Raw genomic sequence first — 16369 nt, 5'->3', positions numbered from 1 at the left:
TAATATATTTCCTAACGAAGTTATCTTCACAATATATGATAAATGTTATTTTATCTTTATTTTTTAACTAAATTATGTGTTTCTGTAAATTATACATAATGAAAGATAAGGAAAGGGAGAGAGAAAGAGTGAGAGAGAGAGAGAGAGAGAGAGAAAAACTTTCTTTTGTAATTCTGTTGAAATGTTCCTGATCTTTCCTTTTCTAGAATTTTTTTTAAATTTTTATTTGATTAAAATTCGTATTTTAAATTGTTTCATTTTTGAATCGCTTAATTCTTTAAACCCATAAAATTATTAGGTACTATTATTCTTAAAGTAGAGTTGAATTTTTAAGTAATAAAGTTATTAAAATATTCCCGTATTTTTTTCCATAAAATATACATTTTTCTAAATTAAGCTATTTAAAAATTAGGCTGCGCCTAACAAATAAACGCGAAGTTTGTTACAACAGAATATAAAAAAACTAGAACTCGTTGGAAAATAAAAGGAAATGATGATAAGAGTAAATAATACGTAAGTTTCACTAGAATATTTTTCTTGGAAAATATTGCTTCACCTTAACGTAACAAGTCCCTTGGCGTTTTAGTTTCAACCGTCAGTCTCTGACATATCTAACTTCAAAGATGAAAAAAAATGTAATTAGGTAAAGCAGAATGTACTGGCAATGCGGTTTTATGTAGTGCAAAAAGTACAGATTAATTTTTTTAATTTTTGAATAAAATAATTGCTGTACCATTTATAGCTGTTGGGACTATTGCGCATAGTGACAACAGTCACTGTCCGACGTATAATAGTTGAACAATAGAGCAAGACTTTGGCCTTTCTTATATCTGCGTATATACAAATCTGTTGCGGATGGAATTATCACAAATATTACCATATGCGGATTGTCAATGTATACAATTGTCGCATGACCATTTACTATCCTCCGGCCACTATGTCTTCCTTTTCCGTGCTCTGTGCAAAGTTAAGCGTTTTATATAATATTTATATATAAAATCGAAAACTCTTTTAAAATCAACTCTTATTTGTGTTTAAAAGCCGCCATTGATCTGTAGAACTATCCCAAGTTTCAGAATTGCAGTATAGCCTTCTACCAGTTCTCATTAGCAGGAATTAATACTCTATTTTCTTGTGTTTATGGAACATTACCAATTCCTTTATTTTAAAAATAAAAACTTATTCTCAATGTTCTTTTCTTTTATGTAGATTTCATGAATTTTTTTATTCATTATTGACAAATTATTTTCAAATTAAAATTTGACAAATTTTTACAAATTATCTAACTAAATATATGAGGAAATAATTTTTTACGTATCAAAATTAATTTATCCATTAAGCGATTACAGATGATATTTTCCTTTTTTTATATTTTGAAAGTATATTATTTTTACGAATGTAAGTACCAAATTTTATTCATTCACGATTAAATCCACTAATGTTTACTCTTATTGTTAAAATCTTATCTTATTGTACGGGGGTTTTGGTTTTTAATAGATTTGGTAGTGGGGGGTTACTGGTGTTTTTTGTCATTTGTGGTTTGTCGTGATAAAAACCTACATCTGGGACAAAACGTCGTGGTTTTCTGCTTTTGTTTTTGTTTTTTTGTTTCTTTGGTTGTTGACCTAATGAGTTGCATTAGAAAATTTTCTATTAATTTGGATAATTTTTTTTAGTTTTTTTTTATATTTGTCTAACCAAGGAATAGAGTTTAGTTATTATTTTATACATATATGTATATATATTTTTTTCGGGAATAAACGGAATCTAATTCTGTTTTTAAATTAACGTTCTTTTAAAAATAAAATAATCAAAATATCGTGTAGACATAATTTTACCGAACATTCAAAATTTTGAAATTCTCCGCTCCATTAAGCAGATTTTGTTTTTAAAAATCAGTTGGTCGTGTCATGCACAACTTTCATGTAAAATTTGACGAGAAAAATTGTAGTGAAATCCGTTTTTTAATAACAAGTTTTTGAGATATCAGCACAGCAACCAAAATTGTAAAAATCTTAAATTGCACGAAAATTAAATGAAAACGTAATGTAAGAAATTTTTATTAAATTTCTTCTTTAGATTACATTGAATAATGTACTTTTATAACAGTTACTGTTATAAAAGTATAACAGTAACAGTTACTGTTATAAATCAAAGATAATAAGTTTTAAATTTTTTGTATGAATTTAGTTAGTTCATCAAATGATGTAACTATTCTAATAACGATTCCTTCATCCAGTTCAACACTAATTTATTTATATTTTGGTCAATTTTACTACAAGTTAATTATTTTAACTAGTATTCAAAGGATCTGACACAAATAATGGAGATAAAATTATGATTAACACAATTTTTCAATAGAAAATTTTTTTTTAATTTTTCAAAATTTTATTTAAATATATTGTGGAATGTACAGAATTGTCCTATTCATCTTTTAAGAATTTTTTTTAAGTTGTTTAAAGTTAGTTAAACTAAGTTAATTAGTTAATTAAAATAGAACAGATAATAAACATTTTTACAAACTGGGGTCAGAGAACTAAATTTTAGTGAAACATTGTTTATTTTCCCCTCAGTAATTTTATATAACGATAATAATGGAATAAAAACTGTGTCCAGCTACAAGAGTTCCTTTCAACAATCTGAAATGAAAGAAAAATTAATATATAATTAAAAAGAAGGACATAAAGATTTAAAATATTCATAAAGAGTTACGAGAAATAAATTTTACACAAAAATACAGTTTTTAAACAAATATGTTTTAATTTGAGAACTAAAATATTATTAAACAAAAAATAAAAAAAAGAGCAATTCAACACCCTCCACACATTTTTTGTTTAAACTGATATTAGTTTGTAATACAAATCCAATTAAACTTCAGATTTATTAAACTTAATTTTTTTTTACAATATTAGGTTCAAACACAGATAAAATATCTTCTCCAACATTTTATTTGAATTGATTTTTCACAAAACTAAATATTCATCATTTTACACTGTGACAATAAATTTCAAAATTCATCATTAAATTTTTGTTGCTTAAATGGTTTTTTGATTTTTATTTAAGAGAACAATGATTGAGATAAAATTTTGAAAATAAATGAAGGTTTTAAAATATTTTTTGTAGTGATAGATTAATTCTATGTCCCCAACTAATAGGATATCAATTTAAAATATTACTTAACTGAATTTTTTATTCTACTTTGTCTTTTTCTGAAGTCTCACAGTGCAAAAGGTAATTTAATTGGTAATTTTTTTTTATTCTAAAGAACATATATTAAAAAAAGTTCTATTAAATAAAATATCAAATGTACACAATAGCAGAAGGATCTCAAAAAATAATATGATCTGGCATCAGAATAATAGAGTTACGTGACATTTTACTGAACGTATTAGATACATTGTTTTTTTTTTAATTGTAACAACAAATAAAACTTGTGTAATTATGAATACATAATTATAATTATGAATATATACAAGTTCTATTGCCCACAGTATAGAAATAAACTCTGTGCGACAATTCTTCACAGTAAAAATGTCTCTCATAATTATGTTTGTGACAATTACAAACACATATCTGGTTTGAGCATTCACAAATATGAGAGAGGATTAAACATGTTCTAACATTCAGTTTCATAAAATATAGTATTTCCTTAAAAGTGTATTATTATACAAATATAAGATAACTAATGAAAAATGAAAACTCCATAAATAGAGACTCAAATATAAACTATATAAGCCTACTAAGAAACACTGGAGCCTACTAGACAATTATTGTGGAATTTTTATTGTGCAAAAAATTATCACTATTCAATAACAGAGCTGATTGTAACACTACAAACTGTAAATTATTTACATACAGATGAAATATACAAGTATGCTAAAGATGCAGTTATGTAACAAAAAACTGAAAATATTTTATTATCTAGAAATAAAGCCAGACTGATGTCAAATGCTTAAATAAATAATCACTTATGCTGGATGAAAACTTTTTCTGAAAAATTCCAAGGAAGTTTTAGGCTAGAGAATTTATTTCATTAATACATATATATCAATATTTAAGAAGCTCATTAGCAAGATTACATTCAGGCAAATAATAAGGATAATAGATCAAACAGGAGATCCCCTACAAGAACGTCAAGGATATCCTTTTCACAAGAAAGAGTAGTAACGATAAACTGGAGATCCTTGTAAAAAGTAGAAGTAGTGTCACAGAGTCTCCATGAGACCATCACAAAAAAGATTGAGGGAGCGAACGTGATCTCTGAAGGAAGTCCGACAAGTAGTCCTTCCTCCATATGAAGGACCTAAACCAAGACGTCTCGTAATGTAGGGGAGAGCATCAAGATGGCCCTCATGGACCTCTGTGACGATCTCATTTCTCAGACAACAGACTTTCGGAATTCTCAGAAGGTGACCATGGATATTGCTCACAAGCTCCACGTCATGAACAGGATCCGTATCAGGTGTCATTGCCGTTTTGCCAGATAGAAGAGGAAAGGAAGTGCTTCCAATGCTGGAAGTCGGGCCACCATACTTCTAAGAACAAGGGACCCAACAGCTCAATCATTGCGAGGCCCGTAACAAAAAGTGTATGGACAAAGATGTGTCTGTGAATCTACCAGCCACATTACTGTAGTAAAGAGTGCTCCCATGGAAAATGAGGATTTTACAATTGAACAGGAGCCTAAGATATACAACTTGGTCTTAAAGATCACTAGGCGGAAAATCAGCGACTTCATACTGTGCAGCCGAGCCAAATAAAGCATTGCCCGCCGACAGCCTGCGATGTTTACAGCAATGCCATCGTGATTGATGACCCAGATGCCATGCCGATGATTCACTCCGGCAACGACTCAGGCCATGCTTGGCTAAACATCAACTGCTATACTGTCTTCAAACCATCCATTTGACGCGTTTGAACAATGTTTTGACAGTTTAGTAGAGAAGACCCACAGACAGTCAGCTATGCTGTGTTATACCCTTCCCAAAATCCTTTGAGAAGATTTACCAAAAAAATTGGTCGGCGTCTTCCAATCCTTGACAAGGCTACTCTTACGAGTTGTATGGAGGTTTTCCCAAACATGCGGCGGCAAGATTTGCGAAGAAGTAGCTGCCGTTGATATCCCACTTGTCACCACAGAAGAACAAGTGGTAGCCAGCAAGAAAATCAAATCCGGAAAGAGCTCTGAACTGGACGACGTGCCCGGAGAGGTAATCAAACTTGTTGATAAACTCGTTCCGAGATGGGTGATTGATGTCTTTAACCACATTATCACCTTGGGAATGGATTTCGGAATCCTGGAAGACCGTGCAGCTTGTGCTCCTCGGAAAGCAGGAGAGGTTTCTGAAAAACTGGCCAACACTACGCGCTAATTCTCACGGACGGTAATTTCTTAAGAACGTTATATCTTAACGGACGGTGGTCATCACTGAGGACCACCGTTCTTGAAACCAGATCGGACTCGAGACGTACGCGTTTGATTGAAGTTAAAAATAACTTCAATGTGTACCATGGGTGAATATATTTGGGACAGTGAAAAAAACGTTGCGTCAGTCCATATCTGAGGAGGACTATCCATTGTTACCTAAAGTTGACGGGTAGTTCCGCAGAGGGAAAAGTACGAATCAGGACGATGTGCGGTGACCACAGATTTCAATATTATTCCCAGATTTGTAGAACATTGCTTAGGACAAAGTCTTGCCCTTTGTGCTTCTTGAAGCGGCAAACCTAACCCTGGTTTGATGACAACATGGCTCTGGTCGTATCAGCCAAGTCGAAGCGGGTGATCATGGACACTGGGAACAAGGCAGGAAATAGAATTTTCTTGTGCCTGCAGGATATCAGGCTGCAACTTTCACCCAGAGAAAACTAAAGTAGTTGTGGTCTCACGCAGGCAGGAGCTTACTCCGATTGCCTCTGGAGTCAGAGTCACAGTCATTCATCCTTTTCATGCAGTGAAGTGTCTAGGAGTGTAATTAGAAAAATCACCACGTTCCTGAGGCATTTGATGGAAATCTCTCAGAAGGCCAATAAGCAGCAATCAGATCATTATCTGATTGCTGTTATTTGTTGGTCATCACCAACAACAGACATCCTCGCCTATCAAAGAGAGTTTTGTCACAGTTGGTGCTCTGGAAATGTTGTGCAAAGCACCAGCCAAGACTATCATGCTGGAAAAGGAGACTGCCCAGGCAATTCAAAATGAGATACACAGGTTTGTTTCCTTTCAGGTATACTGAGACTACAGCACCATTTCAAACAATGCAGCTAGTGGCCGGATTTGTACCCCTGGATCATTTGGAAGTAGGAAGTGATGAACCAGGGGCTAAGTAAGGTGAAGATTGGGGCATTTCTTCTTCGTAGGTGGTAGGAGAAATGAGATCAAAAGGTTGACAAAAGGTAATGGATCTATAGAATGATCCTGGACCTCCAGAAATGGCTGGATTCCACATGTGGGAAGCTAAGGTTCAAGTTGACCCAAGACCTGTGCTTCAAAACATGCCTGTGTGCAGTGGCATTGAGACCCTCCCCTAGAGTGCGATTATTACGGAAAGGAAAACATTACACAGCACACATGTTAGAATGTACAGGGAATCAAGCCTGAGAATTTGTCATACTAACCTCAAAATCACAACGACTATGCTGCAGAATAAATGGGTATTGTATGCAGTGTCGACAATATTTGTGTAAATTATCCTCACAAAGATGGTTGAGGGAGTGTAAAGATGAATTTTCCTTGGAGCTGTGTGAATTTTCCTTGAAGCTGTCTGTAAAGCAGGTCCTTCCCAAAGGTAGTAAAACAAAAAAAGAGACAATAAGGATTAATGGATTGTATAAACTTGTTTACATAATTCTCTATCTTATTAGGCAGATTAAACTGTTCGACATGCTTAGGTATATTATTTTATTAAGACTGGAAATGCGTTATGTTTGAATATCATGATATTTTTTCTTCCTTGTGTTTCAGACATGTCCTCCAACAAAACCAGGTATGTTAAATGTACATTTAGTTCCGCATACTCATGATGATGTTGGATGGCTAAAAACTGTTGACCAATATTATTACGGATGTAAGTAAAAATAAAACAACACTTTAAATTATATTTTACAATTTATTTATGTGTATTTATAAGTCTTTTACAAAGAAAATTTCAAATACTGAATAATTTTGGATAATAAATATATTACCACTTATAGATAAGAACGATGTGAATATAAAATATTTGCCTCTAATACGTATTCTTCTACACACAGTTATAAGCTGCATCAAAACATCACTGAAGCTTCATCATACGTTATTTTTCATAGGGTTGAGAATGAAACAATGTTTATTAAATTTAAAAATTAAATAACACTATAAACACAAAATTAAATGATATTTAAATATGTTTGTAGTACCCTTGGATATTTGTGATTCTATAACAAATATATGTGTTACAAATTCAAAGAAAAAAATAATAATACTAATAAAATAAAAACTATGTGTAAAAATCCAATAAAAGTATGCAAATGAAAAAATTTAAAGGCAGAGATAAAATAAATAAAAATAATAAAATGATTATAAAGTAGTAAAATTAAAAAATAAAATCTTTAAAAGCAAAAAAATTCAAATTGCTAAATGTTTGGTATCAGGGAAATTTATCGTATCAACATTATTTAACATTGTAATAATCCTTTGTCTAGTTTTTATTTTCACAAATGAGTAATTCACCTGTAATTTTGCAGTTTGTGTATTAAAATATCATTCAGAGTTTTTGTCAAGTGTGACAAATAGATACATAGCCTGGCCAAGATTGTTACATATTTGTCTGGTGTTAGATAGATTTTTGATTTTGTTTGGATTGGATTTTTTATTGTTTTTAAGTGTAAATTTTTATTATTTTATTTTTAAGTATATCGGTGAAATTATTTTTATTTTAACTAAATTGGAGTAAATGAAATGAGAATGAAAAGATGAGCTTAAAAAAATGATGATTCAAAATATTATTCAATAAATAAAACTGGAAGAAATGATGTAGGAAATATTGTAAACAAAGAAGTAGCAAAGAAATTGTGTTTTAGAAAATTTCTAAAAAGGATAATGACTAATGATGAATAATTATTGTCAGGATAAGAGTAAACCCAAAGGATTTGCTTTTAATGCAAGTATGCATGTAAGCTAGTCAATATGAAGATGATCAGGTTAAAATAATGTATAATAAGGAAATTATGGGAGAGAAAGGTAAATATTTTTTTATAGAATAGTAATAGAGAAATGGAATGCTTAGATATCATAAGGAGAGGTGAACAAGTAGATTGAATTTACTGACTGGGTCTACGGAATGAAATATGAGAAAGCTTATTGAGTTTGCAAGGAAAATAAGATTTTTTTAACAAATACTAGCTTTAAAAGTCATAAAAGAAGAATGTACATATTTAAATCACCAGGAAATGATAACAGAAATCAAAATGATTTCATAATTTTAGAAGGAAGATTCACAAATGTGTCAAAAGTGAAAAATGGCACAGGAGTTCAGGAACCAACCCAAACAGCAATTGTACATTTCTAATAGCAGAAATATAAACCCACCGGGTTGGTCTAGTTATCAACGCGTCTTCCCAGATCAGCTGATTTGGAAGTCGAGAGTTCCAGCGTTCAAGTCCTAGTAAAGTCAGTTATTTTTACACAGATTTGAATACTAGATCACATGGAGGAACTTCCAGTCTCATAAAACCTTATGATCGCCCCATAAAAAAATCATGTTAAAATGGAATAGGGTAAAGTAGAAGTAATCCTAAAATTGAAAGTTATTCAAGCAATAAAAGAATCAGAAATTAAAAAGCTGTAGAAGTTGATCAGCTGCTGGTAACAGAAATTATTAAATGTCTTAATGAAGAAGATTACTTGAGACTATGAAACTTTGTAACAAAATCTCTAATTGTGGGATGTGGCCAAAAAATTTAGTTTAAAACAATAATGATTCCAATTTCCAAAAAGTATGGTGCATTAAATCATCAAAATTACAGGACAATTACTTTCTTCTCTCTCCAACAAAGGCTCTTCTATGAATATTGAACAGAAGATCAAGTAAGAAATGTAGGAAATGGGTACAGAAGAACAATATGGAAATGACAAGGAGAGGGTCACGGGAGGATTTGGACTAATAAAACCTATTGGTTTATATATCTTACCAGAAAGAGGTAAAGAAGTAAGTACATGATTTATAGATATGGAAAAATATTAAACTGTATCAAATGCGGTAAACGAATGGAAATATATAGAGGCCTTAGAGTAGACTGGAAAGATTGAAGATTAAAGATTAATTAAAAAATTCCATCTGGATCGGAAAAGGATTGAAGATAAACAGATTTGGCCAAATTGTACAGTTTAATCTAGAAAAAGAGTACACAAAGGTACTGTCACTAACTTTCTTTAACACATGCAAATTTCATAACAAACATATATCATTGAAGTGATCTACAAGATATAATGCATGATTGATTATATTATGATTTGAATTAATTATTCATTTACTTAAAATAAAAACTAATTTTTAAATGGAAACTGGATTAAAATGAAATTTAAAATATTTTGCTTGGTAACATGTTATTCATTGAATGTTCTCATATTCTTTTCCTTATAAGAAGTTGGATAATGTTAATCTTATTATTGCCAACATCCACAACACAGTGGATGTTCCACAGTGGAACCTTCAACCTGAAGGTTTCAGGCATGACAGTCTCATCAAAAAGAATTGCAGTAGTTATAAATATGGGGGAGCGTGGGTCATTCTGTAATTTGTAAATAAATAAATATAAATATTGATGATTTGAAGAGTATGGAATTTTAATCTTCTTTGTTGTCCTGTGCCTCTTGGAAGTCTAACATTTACTTTAAGAAAAGAAAAAATTGGTAGTTAGAAGAAAAATTGAAGTTTTAATTCTAATTTAATTTAGAGTATAATTATTTTTAACATTTGGTACTCTTTTTTTTATCAAGACTCTTTACAAGGCAAGATGACTTATAGATTCTAAAATTGAGTGTAATACATTTGTATATTCTGCATACACTAATTTTTTTGTGTACATTTGATTTAAATGTTTCATATGTATTAATGTTTATAATAATTTTTTTAGCAAGATCAACGATTGCAAAAGCTGGAGTTCAGTACATACTGGATTCAGTAGTTGAAGAACTTCTTCAGGATGAATCAAGAAGGTAAAAAGTTAACAAAATTAAATTATATGAATTTCTAGATTATTAAAAATGTTTAATTGTATTAAATTCAGAACAAAATCAATTGTTACATAACTTTTAAACCTGCATGTACTATTTAATTATGTTTAAAGTTATAATAAGCTTTAAAAACCAGTTTTTGAAAGACATATTTCTAATTACATGTATTTATGCACTATGCTGCTTTTGAATAATTGATGTTTGAATTTAGTTAATAATTGGCTATTGTAATTTTCCTACTGCATTGTGTTATAAGAGTTCATATTCATTCAAAAAAGTTATGTTTTATTTTGGCCTACTTCCTTATTTGATCAACTCATAAATACAGAATTTGTACATGATTGTAATTTTTATTATTAACCACACAGTTTGTAATTATGCACCAACTGAATAAAAATATGTTTATTATGGGCACAAGGACAAGTCTTATGAATAGCCAAATATATATTTGCAATATCTTTCTAAAATGGATATAAATCCCTCAAATACAAACTAAAATCACTCTGTGCTACATTTTCTATACCTGTCAAACACATAATAACTAATATTGTATATTATTATACTATTTGCTATTAATTATTTCCAATGTAATTTGTTACACTTTATGCTACACAGAGTTGGCTTGGCTTTGATGGATCAATTCCCTGGCCACAATCCCCTGACATTACACCAGTAATCTTTCTTTCTGAGGGTTTGTCAAAGACAGGATGTACGCAATGAAGGTTGTCAACATCAGTGAAATAAAAGAAACAATCAAAAGTGTAATTAATGGAATAATTCTAGATATTCTTCTAAATGTGGAACGTGAAATTGAGTATTGTCTAGACATTTTATACACCACAAAAGATGCTCATGTGGAACTAGTTTGAACTGTTATAAATAAAACTGTCTGAAATGCTCTGTTTAACAATAAAAAATGTTTGTATGAGCATTGTTTTGTTATTTTTTATTAACATCTAAAATAAACTACATAGTTTATGATCACCTGTATTTTTTTAATTCCTTCTTCAGCAATAAAAAATGAATATTATTATGTGTATTTACATTTTTATTACATAATGATGCGATATTTATATAACAATATAAAATATAATATAAAAATAATATATAATATAATATATAATATATATAATATATAATATATAATATAATATAATATAAAAATAATTTTATATAACAATTCCATATGATAATTTTATATTCAAGGTATTAATAAATTATTCTCATTGATAATCATATATTGACATATTCAGAAACATATTTGTCATTACAATAATTATTTATTTTTTTGTCTGTTTATTTTCAACTGAAACACTTTACTCAATTAATTAAGCTACCAAATTTCAGCTAGATTGCTTTTAACATGACATCTGGTTTTCTTGATAACATGCCATCTATTATTAGAGATTACATTACATCTGTTATTGGTTATTGTAATCTCTAATAACCAAACATAATTAATCTTAAGAGAAGTTGAATTGAAAGTGCTCCAGTAACAACACTTCTTTGTTGCTCAGTGCAAATAAATTTAGGAAAATCGTCCAGCACAAAAATAAAATTTAGTAATGTATGTGCTCCAAAAGAAATAAATTCAAAACAGTTCACTTTATCAATTAGATTTGAATTCCAGTGATGAAGAAGGCATGGAATAAAAGAACAGGAAAAAGAAATCATGGAAAAACTGAAGCCTCTTTTCATAAACTTTTTTTAACAACAATGAAATTTAAAAAAAAGTATTGAAGTATTGCGAACAACCAATATTCATTCAAGCTAGAAATAAAAACCAAATGAAATTGATGCCCAAATTCATAAAACATACTTCCATATCATTAAACTTTAGAGCCGTAATATTAGTTTCATACTTATCATATAACAGTTGCTTTAGGGCAGTTCTGAAAAGCATGTATTTCAGAATAGAGAGAAAGAGCCACGTGGTACTATACATAGCTTCCTTGTCTTATATTCACTATATAAGACCAGGAATTTCAAAAAATCCATCAAATAAGTTTAATGTTGATCTTTCAACAAAAATAAATACAGACATATTGATAATTCAGTACTTACTTCATGCTCAAATTTATTTAGAATGCCCTCATTAAAAAGGTGCTATTCAATGCCAAAGATGTCTTTCTCGTTCAAACATATTATGCCTTTCACATTTTTGAATAGTGTCAGAATTTGAGGTAACTTGTTTATTGCCAAAGATGTTGTAGTCATTCAAATGCATAGTGTAGGCATCCTTTTCGCTGCTTGAAGTGTATAAAAAAAACTGCCAATGGCCCAAAAAAGGAAAGAAGTACTTTAGCCAAGTGCATTTTGTGCAGTAAGTCCCACCCAAATAACTACAAAGTGTCCTGTACTACGGATTTTCTCTCCAAGTAGAACCAAACTGAATTTTTCTCAGAATAGTCAAATTCAACCAATCCAATACACCCATAAACAATCCATTATTTTTCTAAAGAACTCAAGACCTGTTACCTACATACAAGTTACCTCAAATTCTGACACCATTCATCTCCTGGATAAACAAGATTTCAGTCCATTTCTAGCCAAAATAAATCCTGAAGTTTAACTTCTTCACCAGTAAGTGATTTTATCATTTCTTCACTTTTCAACTGATTCAAATTCTTATAATCAATCTATCCAGAATTTATCCTATTACAATTTTTAGAAAATCAAGCAAAACTGTCTGAAAAAGATATCAGAGGCATGCTAAATAACATGTCCGATAAGCTGAGCTAGAATAATGGTTTGAAATCTATGAATAGGTTTGTGGAATGCTAACAGTCTGGCTCAATGTGACTAAGAAGTTAAAATATTTATTACACTACAAAAGTTGGACATATTACTTATTTCAGAAATACATATGAATATTTTTGAAATGGTAGGTTATATGGTATATCAGACAAGTTCCACCAATGGCCACACATTTGGAGGTTAAGCAATAATAAAAAACTCTATAGCTCATCACCAGTAGTTACCAATGCATCAATGATAAACTGGTTTGGTTCTTCACAAGTATTGGCTGATTATTTTCCTCTTAGATTCAAACTAACTGAGGATGATTTCAAAAATTTCTTCAACACTTTAAACAGTAGGTTTTTAGTAGTAGCTGATTTAAGTGTAAAAAGACAATGTAGGTATCTCACCTAACTACTCCAAGAGACATTGTAGTCATCTAGTAGCATGTAGCATGGGGTATTCATCTGACTAGCCCATGCTTTTGAAAATCATGGATGAAAACAATTTTTTTTAAATTTCGTTAAGTATTTTTTAAATAGAGATGCCTATCAAAAATTGATTTTAGAGTGATCTGGACCTATGGATCCAATTACGGAAAACATAGTAAAATCCAAAATAAGTATATTATATAACATTTTCAACCCAAAGTTTTGTGCACCACCTCAAACTCACCTTAGTACATTATAAATATCATAATACTTGAGACCTACTGTCACAGAAATCTCAAAATTTATTTCCTTATGTCACTCAAGACTCAACACTAACGAAATTTCCTGATAACATGTTATAAATTTGATATGCTATAATTTTTTTCCTTATAAATACTTATCAAAGCCATTATCGACTGACTGTCTGATATACTTCACATCTACATTTCTCGGTGAATTTAGGAGTTGAACGTTTTCTATGAAATTGAACTTTATTTTAAATACAGATGCCTATTAAGAAGGGATTTTAGAAACTCAATATCTTTGTAATTGTTATGCAGGGCCTAAGAAGAAATACATTTTCTTAGAAGTGGTATGAAATGGAAACTTGAAATTAACTTCAGAAGCTACTCATGGAGTGTAAAGAACATTAGATAAGATTTTTTTTGCAATGATGAAGTAGTCTTGATCTTTTTAAACTGGTTTTTAATTTTTTTTAAATTCATTGTTTGATAACCAAAGATTGTATGTTTACAATACTATGAAATTATTCATTTTCTCTAATTATGAATTTTTCTCCTTTATTTTATCTACTTTCAAATAATAACCTAAATGAACCAAACCATTATCTAAATAATGAATTTCCTTAAGGACCTTCATCTGAATACAAGGTAAGGTAAAGAGAGGAAATGACAGAGGAGAATATATAAAGAGTTTGGTCAGAGCTATTTTATAAATGCTTACTCCTGCTTAAATCAATGTTGCAAATAGTAAATTAGTCACAATTTATAGATATATCTTTTACTGTTCCATTGTAGCCACATGTCAAAAAACAGTATCAAAAAAGTATTTGATTGAAAGAGATGAAAGTAATGTGCTTATGCCGGATTAGTGTGTTACGTGTTTATAAATAATTTTGAAGTAGATTATTATAGTATATACGAGGGTGTCCAGAAAGTAACTTTTGAAATGAAAAACCAACCAAACAAAAAAATAAATTTTATTATATACATTTGAAAGGGACAATCTTAAATAATAGTAGTTTGGATTAGTATAAAAACATAGCTTAAAACATTTGGCTACTAGTTTTTTCTGAAAATTATTTTAAAATATTTAAACCTACCAACGTTGCCATAATTGCATAGTTCACTTTCAACATTTATTTATTTTACAAGTTCTGTTGTAACAACATCAAAGCTAGTCAGGAATGGTTAGTTAGAGTTTATTTTGTGGTGCATGGTCATTGAATGATGAAGCTGATACAAATTATCAATCAGTAATTGATCAGTTTATTTGGGGATTTCGGTATGACTAAATAAAACATTATATTACTTTTTTTTTTAAATAACAGGTAGTATTGTAGTTTTTATTACTATTTTAATTCTTTGAAAAATTTATTTTTTCTTTTGTTATTAAATCTTGCATACGATGCACAAGCTATTCAATTCCTTCTGTGTAGAAATCTGCCACCTTCGATTTTTGGCACCCATCTTGCACAAAACTTGTGATAACTTAGCTTCCCTGATAGTTTCATGCAGTAAACTTCGTTAAATTTATAAGAAATGAAGCGAGAGTTCTGTAATCGTAATGCAGCGATTTCCGCAAATTTTATTGTTGATTTTGATAAGTCAGTTAATCAGTCACAAGGCTAGGCCGACCACTGCGATCCTCATCATGAACACTGGTACAGCCATTTTTAAACTGAATCACTGCCTCACTCCACCTTCAGTCATTATTCCATCTCCGTACACCTCACAAAGTTGTAGATGAATTTCAATTGTTTGAGGTTTTTTGTCAGTAAACCAAATCACTCAATGCACCTCACAACTCACAGGATTTTCTATTGAAGCATACATTTCAATAATTCACAGTAAACAAAACAGAAAAATCACAGTCCACACGCTACAACAGCTGGATGCATACTGAGTATAGAAACAGTTTAACACCAAGATGGCGACCTCATCCATATCCACGCTAGGCAGAAACATAAGTTACTTTCTGGACCACCCTCGTACTTACAATAGATTATAGAAGAACATTGGTAATAGGTGTAGGTCTGCATCTACTTATAAGATTACAAATTTTTCTTTGTTATATTTATTACTAACTTTATCTTATTTTCAGGTTTATTTATGTGGAGACAGCATATTTTTGGAAGTGGTGGAAAGAACAAAGTGACTTTCAAAAGCATAAAATTCGAAAGTTAGTCAGGAATGGTCAGTTAGAGTTCATTGGTGGTGCATGGTCAATGAATGATGAAGCTGATACAAATTATCAATCAGTAATTGATCAGTTTACTTGGGGATTTCGGTATGACTAAATGAAATATATTACTTTCTTCTTTTTTTTTTATTTTAAATAGGTAGTGTTGTAGTTTCTATTATTCTTTTAATTCTTTGAAAAATTTATTTTTAGTTACTAAATCTTGCCAAGTGTAGATGTGCAATGTTATATCATTTAATTTACAAAAAAAAATCTGCTTTCTAATATATTAAATATACATAACTGTCAAGTAACTATTCCTAATATACAAGTAGTTTTGAGTACTATAAAAACTATTTGGCTAGCAGTTTTTTCTGAAAATTATTTAAATAAAAATATCTAAACCTATCAATGTTGCCATAATTGCATAGTTCACTTTCAACATTTATTTATTTTACAACTTCTGTTAAAGGAATCCAAACTTTAGGACATTAAAACAAAAATTTCTCACATAATTATTTTTTACTCCTATCTCCTCCAAAGTATGATCCTAGTGACAATG

The 16369-nt window shown here is 30.2% G+C and overlaps 1 protein-coding gene across 3 annotated transcripts in view; it reads left to right on the top strand.

Annotated features, from left to right (window-relative positions):
• LManII (Lysosomal alpha-mannosidase II) overlaps positions 1-16369 on the top strand; it is a 93552-nt gene that overhangs the window by 15569 nt on the left and 61614 nt on the right. For all 3 annotated transcript variants that reach the window (XM_075360557.1, XM_075360560.1, XM_075360559.1), the window contains exons 2-4: positions 6968-7070; positions 10117-10198; positions 15730-15915. In XM_075360557.1, the coding sequence (XP_075216672.1) occupies positions 6968-7070; positions 10117-10198; positions 15730-15915 (371 nt within the window). The remainder of the gene's footprint in view (positions 1-6967; positions 7071-10116; positions 10199-15729; positions 15916-16369) is intronic.

This window comes from Lycorma delicatula, chromosome 3, assembly GCF_047948215.1.
Source record: "Lycorma delicatula isolate Av1 chromosome 3, ASM4794821v1, whole genome shotgun sequence".
NCBI classification, from domain to species: Eukaryota; Metazoa; Arthropoda; class Insecta; order Hemiptera; family Fulgoridae; genus Lycorma; species Lycorma delicatula.
The sequence above is the reverse complement of the archived record's forward strand: the minus strand, read 5'-3'. Positions and strand labels throughout refer to the sequence as shown.